A 10,938-nucleotide genomic window follows, 5' to 3' on the forward strand; every position below is an offset into this window, starting at 1 on the left:
CGCGAATTTAAAACAAATAGAAAATTCATCATCGTGATTGACAGTTTCATCGAATTTTCCGCGATTTTTATATTCGACGCTTCACCTGTATGGTTTTGGAATTTGTCCAGTCTCCGCGTGGTTGGTCAGATTAGCCACGATGTCTTCCAGCATCTGCGTCCTCGTTCTCTCTTGCATCTTAGCGAATTTTGGCGCAGAATAGCTGGCTCTCTCTCCGTTCACGATCTTCGTCAGTAACCACTCGCGAAACATGGGACCTGTTGATCAAGGAATCGTTAAATTAAACTCTTTTAACACCCACGGTATCGGAGAAATTTAAATTATATGGAATTAATATAAATTTGTTGCAGTATAAAGCTTGTGCTTTTTCAGAGTAACACTTAATGGGTACCTAACTATAACGTGCACAGATTATAGTAATTTCAGCGGTACGATGAATATGAGTGAATATATTGATTACAGTTCTTTCTTAATATCAGTTGATACCAATTTTATTCTTAAAGCAGTGTTCGGTATTTAAAGTATGTGCTCGGTGATTGCAAAAAGGGAAATTCTGGGACCAGTCATTTTCACTGGGTTAGTAGTTCTAGTGTTAAATATTACTTCAATATCGTAATTACAGTGACACGAAACAATAAAAATATTTTTCTAATGATATTCTAAAAATTTGTACATTGGAGCAAAAGGTTATGATAAACAATATTATATTAATGTGGGATTGGAATAAGTACGGCCCTGAAAGAATGCCAATTGTGTTTGGGTTTAGGATGGAAATGACCGCGTGCAAGCGAATTAACTGCAAAGGATGTTTATGGTAGGGTCGAGCGAAAGTTTAGGGATGCGTCCAGAGTGATTGAAGTACCTGACCCACCGAGGTTGCGTGGGAAAGGGGCATGATCGGAAAGGAAAGCCTGGAAATGGAAAAGGGAGAATGAATGCTTTAAATAAGGGAGTAAGGGCGCGGGCAGCTCTAATCTCCACGGCCTACGGTCTAAAGTCGCCAGTCTTTTAACAGTCCTTCACGGTCTCCAAGTCTTTAGGAAGTTGCTAATAGCGTGTTAGTATGCGAGTAAGAAGTCAAAGTCAAACGTGCCAATAGCGAATCTCTCTTGTTTCATAGCCATCAGTCTACGTATAAGCTTATTGTATTTTATTAAGAAGTGAAACAGCGCTATTTTAGCCAATCCACCCAAACCGATCCTCCATTAATATTATAATATGTTACAATAATTTATATTATTATTAAATAGATTAAATAGATTAAATATATTATATTTGATAGTTTTAGTCATTGGTAGACGTCTCTTATAAATTTGTGTAATTATCCTTTATCCGATAATTACCCTTTTTAAAGACATTTTGTTCCCAAAGATAGGGCTTGTAAGCTCCAACCTCGTCCCTCGTGGCAACGGACACTTCGTATCTGGTAACCTTCCTCTTTATTCGTGGACTGACTCGAACCAGGATGAACGTGTAGAGAAAATGTGACTTCATGCAAGCTGGATTAAACGCAGTATTATCTGCTTCCAAAAACACCACGCACACTATGTCGTTACCGATGTGTCGTTTTTTTTGCACCTGAAAAAGCACGAATCTTTCAGTATAAGAATTACTTCGATAAATTTATTATTACTCGATACTCCTTGTTTTGATATTCAATTTTTGGCATATGTAGCAATAAAAGTCTTTATTTTAAATCAGTATTATAGTCTGGAAAATTTTCATAAACCTCGAGTATCAAAAGCGATTTCAATCTTTTGAAGGCTAGTGTATATTTGTCATTTTTATTTTATAAATTATAAAATAAGTAATAGTTGTATTATAAATTTATTGGTACTTATAGTTATATAATTATATATGAATTTACTAATTTCTTAGGAGTCTTTAAATTTGTTTTATAATAAATTAGTAAATTTATATATTATTATATAACTGTAATTGTTGGTAAATTTATAATACAGCTGTTACATAATTTATAAAATAAAAATGACAAATATATACTAGCCCTCAAAAGTTTGGAATCGCTTTTGATATTCGTGGTTTATGAAAATTTTTTGGACTATAATACTGATTTATGATAGAGGCTTCATTAATTTACTAATTTATTAGGAATCTTTAAATTTGTTTTATAATAAATTACTAAATTTACTAATTTTTTATATATAGTTTGCTAATTTTTATTGTTATTAAATATTACAATAAATTAGTAAATTTACTAATTTACTATATTTTTAACGCACAATTTGCTCATTTCTATTTGCTATTAAATATTATAATAAATTAATGAATTACCGAATTTATATTATATTATAATATATAATTAAAAAATATTGCACACTCGAATTGCAAGTAATAGAAGCACATTTCATTTAAGCAAAGGTTCAACGAAACCGCCAATAAGCAAGATTCCAAATTTCTGAAGGCTAGTGTATATTTGCCACTTTTATTTTATGAATTATGCAACAGTTGTATTATAAATTTACTGATAATTCTAGGTATATAATTATAAATAATTTCCCTAATTTATTAGGAATCTTTAAATTTGTTTTACAATAAATTAGTAAATTTTAATAATTTACTAATTCATTAGGAATCCTTAAATTTGTTTTATAATAAATTAGTAAATTCGCTAATTTTTTAAATATATTGTTTGTTAATTTTTATTGTTATTAAATATTATAACAAATTAGTCAATTTAATTAGAATTGAGTAAACTAAATTAGTGAATTACTGAATTTACTTATAATTTGTAATAAAAAAAAAATTGCACACTCGAATTGCAATTAATGGAAGCAAATTTCATTTAAGCAAAGGTTCAACGAAACCGCCAATAAGCAATAGAAAATATATTTTTACCCTCTGCACGTCGTGTTTCTCGTTAGGAAGAAACGTGGACACGTGGTACATGATCTCGATGCCTCGCCAATTAGTATACACGGAATTCAACCCGGTAAGGTCGTGAATCGTGTCCAATCCACCCTTGTACTTATCGAAACCCTTCAGACGAATCTTGTCGCCCAGAATCTGAAGGAACTCGTCGAACAATGGCGAATTCTCGTGGTTGTCCAGTATCTCCTCCTCTGTACGTTGGTCCTCCTGAACGTACAGCACGCCAACTTTCAACTCGGATTTAATGAACACCTGATCCAGCTTCAGAAGCTCGTCTTCGGTGTCGGGTAATTGGCCTAACGTTAATGGCGGATTTACGTTCACCTCTGTGCCTAAGCTGCGTACCACGTCCTCGCGATTATACCTGCGAGATAATCAGAAACTCGTTAATACCTATTTGCTTCGCATTCGAAAATGCTTTATTCGCGTATAACAACGTATATACAACGTTTAACCCCTTTGTCACGGGAAACTGACGGTGCACGAAAGGAGAGGAGTCGATTCTACGCGAACAAGTGAAAAGGAAACGACGGGAAAAGATTTTCTGATACGACGCTTCGTCTTCGAGGTAACGAAGTTTAAATTTTTGTTGACACGCTTCGCTATTTTCGCGAAGTTATTTTGCGAATATAACAGCAGCACTGACGAGAAATAATGTACTAACTCGGGAATTTTGCGAAGATAAAAGCGAGCAAAGGTAATAATTTCTAGTGGCGTTTGTCGGAGAGGGTGATAGCAGAATGCACGCAAACCCTTGAATATTTAAAGCCAGTTTCCCCGAGAACAAAGCCGCGTATGAAAAAATCTCATTCTACATTTTCGACTTGCTTTTTCACGTAGAATGTACAGCGCGTGCAACCGGAAGCGAATTATAATTTCACGTCGAGAAAGAAACTTTTGAACGTGTATATACGTGCATGCTGTCAGTAGCGTCGAGGCTAGTAGTTATTGTGATATTATATATATATTATAATATAATAATACTGAAATGTGTGTCTAGATATATATAAACCTCTTATCTAATGGTGTAGAATTCATAAAATCTTGGTAGACCGAAGTTAACGTGCATTATGTAAATGCAACAAAATTATGCATACTTGATAGCAGGTACTACACGTGGAAAATAACATGCAGTATATTTTTAATTTCTTCGTTATGGTTTAGTAGAATTTCAGTAGATTAAATTCGTCTATGGGAAAATATAAAATTGACGATTTTCAATTATAATTAAATTTTGCGAAAAATATATTAATATTCAGGGGAGGAAAATAATTGTCAATTTATTATGGATAAATCATTTTACGAAATAATATATATATACTCGAATTATTTTTGCGAATAATAAAAATTCGTTTAAAGCCAGAATTCGGTTTATCACGATTCGAAACGTAGAATTATATTCCCTTCAATTCTATCGCCATGTTCAACCTAATTAAATGGTAGCCAAGTCCCCATTGAGAGTTAAGATATTATCATTGGTTACGTACACTGTTTAGTCTCTAAACTGTGCTACCAGGCACGTGTATATGGTACGCGAAATGCTTGACTCGCGCTACTTGTTCCCTGTTTAATTAACGTTATTGAACTTTCGAAACTGCCGCCATTTGTGTGTCATTTGTAATTACTTTCGCAACTGGGCTGGTCAACAGATTTCGATGAATTCGAAGTTGAAATCCACGTTTCGAAAAAGCATTTAATTAATATTCCACGTCTGCGAATTTTTTATTGGAATTTTACAAAGAACCAAATATTGCAAATACTTCGTCAATAAAGTATACTCGTCATGCGTAAAAAGTAGCGATCATTGGCTATTTAAATTGTAATTTTTGTGAAAAATAAAACATATTCTCAAATTTCAAGATGTTTCGAATATTTTGAGGCCCGGCCGGAATAAAACAAACAAATAAAAAATATGAATAATTTGAGATGAACTCGTGCGTCCCTGTATGCACCGGCTGAAACAGCTTATCAGTTCGCATAACGAATTTATTTATGCGCGATGATAACGTTTTTTAGATGTCAGCGTAAAAGGGGCAAAAGCAAAAGTCGGAAAGCTGATTTATGATAGGGTTCCTTCAGGGATGGTTCGCCACGGCACAAATGCGTGACGCTGACCAGGCGCTGGGCCCATTGCTGGCTGCGGGCCCGAAGTTACCTAGCTATTTTTTGACGGTCGCTAAAATTCATAGATATCCATAAAAACTAACCAATAAGAGAATAGATGTTAACCAAATAAGTAAATATTAGTAATAAAATTGTCAATTTTATAAAATAAACTCATCTTTTTGATCCAATATTTTAACAGCGACACTTACTCTGTGATCGACGAGTATACTCGTCATCGCTCGATTTTCGCGACACATATAGGTGCGCGCTCTCAAAAGGGGGCGCCACAGCTAACTGGTTAAATGAGGGTGCAAGGACTGTCCTAGGACAGTCGAAGAGTTGACGTGCGAGTGTAAATTGCGTAATTAGGCTAATCTTTTAGTTTGTATTTTTGCTCTTAACTCTCTTTAGCTCGTATATAAAATATATCGGAATTAACAATATCCTCTATTCCGTATATTTGCCAATCAAAATATTTCCCTATATAAATAATTTTTATATTTACATCACTTATTCCGTTGCCTACACAACATTCCTACATATTCCTCAGCCATTTCTAATTATTAGACGCAATCTAAACCCTAATACTAATACTACGCGATTCTCAGACCCGAGACACGTAGACCAATCCGAAAATCGTCAGAACTATGTTCAAAGGCAAAGATGAAACGCCTAAATACCTGTCAGCGAACACAGAGCTGGCAGGGATGAGTCCATGCGCGGTATAACTGATCGCTCTGACGAGGATTCTGAACTGATCCCGACTGTTCAAGTTCTCCTGCTTGATGCTGAGTATGACAGGTCCGAGGTCTTCGTCATTGGTGAAATAATTCCAATGATCATTCTTGTAGAAGTACTTCTCGTAGGTCTCCTGCTCCACGGATGTCAGCTCGAAGCCTTGGTTCTTCTCCCAGTGCTCCTCGATCGTGGTCTTCTTCCTGGGCAGCTCGTCGGTTTCCGTTTCCTGTGGAACCTCTGCTAGCTCGTTGTCTGTAGCCTCTCCGCTCTCGCTCTCGTCCCAGATCGTGTCAGAGGTGATCTGTTGTCTGGAACACTCGATCCAGTAGCCAGGTGTTGGCACCAGGTTGTGAGGGAACTCGTTGCAGAACTCGTCTATGGAAAAATTTCATTGCTAGTTATTATTGACGTTTTAAATGTTGTAGAATAACTAGCTATCATTGATGCTAGGATATTGCAGTTTCTGTGAGGATTAACACTTTAATGACCGCACGTTTACACAGTCAAACAGTGTCAGTACATATTTTTGAATATGTATTATATTCAAATATTTTTGAAGGCAATATTTTTGAAGAATTAATTTAAGGAAACTCTATTTAAAATTCACGAAATAAATGAAATTCACGTATATGTGCGAATATACATATAAAACAGAAAACAATAACAATTTAGCACATTGCACTCGGCGGATTTTTCGTTAGAGGAATATAGTAATTCGAAGACCTACTGCCATAAAGTCGACGATATTTTTAAAGCGACAAATAAGAAATCGTATGCAAATTAAGACGTAAAATTATTTTGCTTCGATATTTCACGCATTGTTGGGTAATTGTAAATTTGATATATTAAGTAACATCCATCTTTAGAATCTGATTAAATGGCGACTGAGAGACGCCTCTTGAGTGCAAAGGGCTAATATTTTTCCTTTGTGTGATGATTATTAATTATTAATCGGCGGCATCATCACGCACATGTTGTGCAAGCAGCCATTAAAGTGTTAAGGGAAGTGTTGCAATTGGCATTTTGTTTAATTTAGATTTTCAATGCGAGTGACAAATTAGTTAATTATAAACATGAGTAATTGATTTCTTGGAAATTGTGAAATAATTTTTCAATATGATTAATATAATATATTGTGTAATTAGGTGTTAATATAATTTATTCGTTTATCTGGAAAAATGTAATAATTTTTTGGTATAATTATATGGTATATTCTTATTGACATGATTCTTATTTAATATAATTTTTTAAATTTGAACAAATCTCTTACTCTTTTGCAATGAAGCATATTTATTGTACATTTATTTCAGAGCATCTCGAATTTTTCCCCATTCTATGTCTCCAATATTATTTTTAATTTATCTATATCTTTTCTTTTTGAAACAACTGTACCATATAAACCTCGAAAATTTCAACAAATCTTCCACTCTTCTCAGATCATCTCGAATTTTTCGCCATTCCAATATTATATTTAATTTTTCCAATTTTCTTTCATTCGCCACGAAGACTAAAAGATTTCAACAAACAATTTTCCTCTTCCAATCCATTCTTTTTCTTTCCCAAACAATTCCCTTTACGTTCGATCATCCACCATAAAAGCCTTAAAAACTTTAACAAACCCTACACCCTACAATTTTTATTATTAATATCACAATATTATATTTTATTATTCTTTCAAGAAATTTTTCACAAACCAAAAATGTGATTATTCGAAAATAAAAAATCGTCTATTAATTTTCACGAATTTTCTTCAAAATGGCCATTTCAGTGGTTCACTTCATACTAATTGGGACCCTTACAAAAATTTTTGAACTTCCCCAAAATGAAGAACTATCTATATTTTCCACTATAAAATCATCCAAGTAAAAATTAAATCATGGCATGCGAAACTACAGACTCTGCTCTTTACAACGACCCTAAAAATATTACCGTACGATTTTTCCTTCCAAAGTTATCGCGGTTCAAATATCAATGTAGCATAGATTCAGTTTTGCTGCTCGCTGTAATTGTTATAATAATCGAAGGAGAACATTTGTCTCGCAACAATCACGGATCCACCTGGAACCTAACCTTCGAGTCGCGTGGAAATCGCGAGGAAGCCGAGGTCGAGAAATCATTAAGGAAGCAATCCGATCCAACCCCCCTAGGGGTGGGATCCATCGCTATACGGGGTCTGGCCTGTTCCTGGGATTTCTCCTTCGACGTGCAACGCAGGCTATCCGTCCACTTAGGCACGTATCGCCGATAACGCGCTCTCCCCTTCGCAACGGCCCGCTTTTTCGTTCATCGATCCACCCTTCTTCCTCCTGCTTCTATCTTCATCCCCTATTTTTCCTCCTCGCCTGGACAAGGCGCGTAGACCATACCGTGGTCGATTCACTGTAAGGTAGAACACCAAACTATTTACATACAGAGCTGGTATTCAATCTTAAAGTGAATCGGCCCCGGCACCACCTGGCTGTCTTCTGCTTCTAATCCCGATTTTCCGTGAGGATCGAGGGGTCGTAGAAATTCGCAGGTTCGGTGGTCGATGTGAGCTGGATGGTGCTCCAGTTTCGCAGATTCTTGGAGCGATGGTGGTTCTGGGATGCTTGCGGTGTCTTGTAAATTAATTTTTGCTTTGCATGCAGTTTGTATAATAATTGGAAAATTAATAGTAATGTATTATGTATAATAATAGGAAAATTAATAGGTGAGTTTAAATTTCGAATTTTTTAAAATTATTGTACTTGATAGGAAAATATTGACAGCTATTATGGGAGTTTATAAATAGTCGATGGTTATGGCAGAAATTTGAAATTTTACGTGATGTATTTATAAATTTGTATAAATATTCTTATGTCTTTATACTTTATTAAATATTTTATAAAATATTGTACTATTCGCTTGAAATATATTTTATTTCGATCCTGGGAAGATTTCTGTGTTTCGTAAATTAATTTTTGCTTTGTATGTTATTACAGTGCTATGGCTGTGCTTGTATATGCATCACTATTTTTGGAATTTTAGTTTCTCCGTGGAAATTATAAATGTAGCGGTGGTTAAAATCTGATTTTTGTGATAGGATATTTAAGGGATGAATTGGATTGTATTATGTATAATAATAGGAAAATTAATAGTAATGCATTATGTATAATAATAGAAAAATTGATTGATGAGTTTAAATTTCGAATTTTTTAAAATTATTGTACTTGGTAGAAAAATTTTAACAGCCATTATAGGAGTTTACAGATGGTGGGTGATTATAGTAGGAGTCTGAAATTTTACGTAATATTTGCAATATATTTTATAAAATATTGTACTATTCGCATAAAATATATTTTATTTCGAAACACTGTAAAGTATGCCTTATATAAATATTATATAAATATGTGTAATAATAATATTAAAATTAATAGTAATGTATTATGTATGATAACAAAAGAATTAGTATATGAGTTTGAACTTCGAATTTTTTTAAATTATTATACTTTGTAGGAAAATTTTGGTAGCCATTATGGAGGTTTTTGGCAGAAACCTGAAATTTTACGTGATATATTTATAAATTTGTAAAAATATTCTTATATCTTTATACTACGTTAAATATTTTATAAAATATTGTACTATTCGCATAAAATATATTTTATTTCGAGGCACTGTAAAGTATGCCTTATATAAATATTCTGCGTGTATTTATAAATATATGCAAAATAAGTATAAAAACCTTCTGTCATATGCATGGTTAAATCTTTGATAAATTATCATATTATTCGCATGAAATATATTTTACTTCGACAAGCTTTAAATAATTCGCATATATTCATAAATATATGTAAAAATAAAATTTACTTCGCAAAATATTATGTTCCTCGTGATATATAATTTATTAAATATTTCGCAAATAAAAATTTTCCAATATGACAATTAAAAATGATAAATTATCACGAAATTTCCCATAAGACAGCGAGCAATTCGCGTAACATATACTTCATTCTCGTTCATAATCTGAACAGCGCGAAAGAAAAATTCGATATTTTCCATATTTCATTGAATTTTTATTTCTAATAAATCTTCACAGATTCACCTGTGCCCCCTTCACACGCACACGCGTTTCAAACATCAATTTTATCGATTTCAGAGAATGCCAGTAAAACGTTTGTTGGCTGTCGACAAAATTTCTGTAAAAACATATTTGCTCGAATTGTTTCTCGTCGAATTGTTGCGAATAATTTCCGTCACCACGACCAAAAAATTCTTTTAACATCGAATTTGCATGAGTTTGCGTAAACTTTATTAATTCCATGCGCGAACAGCGCCACGTCATTTTGTTGCAACTTATCGAATTAAATAAAAGATTCGATTATACATACGGGAATAAATTTGCCAAGTATATACGCTAGTCTGTAAATTGCAAATGCACGGAATATCAAGTTGTTCGTAACTCTGCCAGATGAATATAGTTTCCCTTTTATTTCGTTTCGGTACGAATGACAGCTTTGCGACAGATTTTCCATCCCTGTCGCGTTCTATTTTATTTTTCATTTGTATTCCACCGTATGAAATTATCATTGCGTCATTGGAGCACGTAAATAACGCGTAATTATTATTCCAAAATGTATTCCCCCGGGAAAATACGATATTTCAATGTAATAATTTAATTTTTAATTCACGTGCAGCGAAATTTCGTTGTAAATTGAAATTGAAGTTCTCGGAATTTCGCGGAAATATTCTGAAATATTTATGATCTGATATTAATGCTCCCTCGATTTTTACACGTATCAAATTAGTTTCTGCAATATTCTATACAGAGAAAATTTTAAAACGTTGAATGGATATATAAAATAATTGAGAATTAAAAAATAATTACGGTCATATTTATATTTCATTGGTGGTATTTCTATTTTCCAGGAAAACGATATTTTTAATTTCTCTCTTATTAATATATTTATATGAAGTGAATAAATATTAAACGAAATTCTTAATAAATAATAGTAATAATAATAACAGCAGTGATAATAATTATATTGATAATAATAATAATTATAACTGAAATATTTATAATTAATGGTCCCTCGATTTTTACGTGTATCCAAATAGTTTCTGAAAGATTCTATACAGAGAAAATTTTAAAACATTGGATGGATATATGAAATAATTGGGAAATAAAGAATAATTACAGTCACATTTGTATCTCATTGGTGGTATTTCTATTTTCCAGGAAAACAA

The 10,938-nt window shown here is 33.1% G+C and overlaps 1 protein-coding gene across 1 annotated transcript in view; it reads right to left on the bottom strand.

Moving 5' to 3' along the window:
* rsh (Rap GTPase activating protein radish) overlaps positions 1 to 10,938 on the bottom strand; it is an 86,655-nt gene that overhangs the window by 11,108 nt on the left and 64,609 nt on the right. The window contains 4 exon segments of the mRNA XM_017901112.1: positions 86 to 257; positions 1,344 to 1,578; positions 2,857 to 3,253; positions 5,676 to 6,108. Coding sequence (XP_017756601.1) covers positions 86 to 257; positions 1,344 to 1,578; positions 2,857 to 3,253; positions 5,676 to 6,108 — 1,237 coding nt within the window.

Source organism: Eufriesea mexicana, unplaced genomic scaffold, assembly GCF_001483705.2.
Source record: "Eufriesea mexicana isolate 0111107269 unplaced genomic scaffold, ASM148370v2 scaffold1477, whole genome shotgun sequence".
NCBI lineage: Eukaryota > Metazoa > Arthropoda > Insecta > Hymenoptera > Apidae > Eufriesea > Eufriesea mexicana.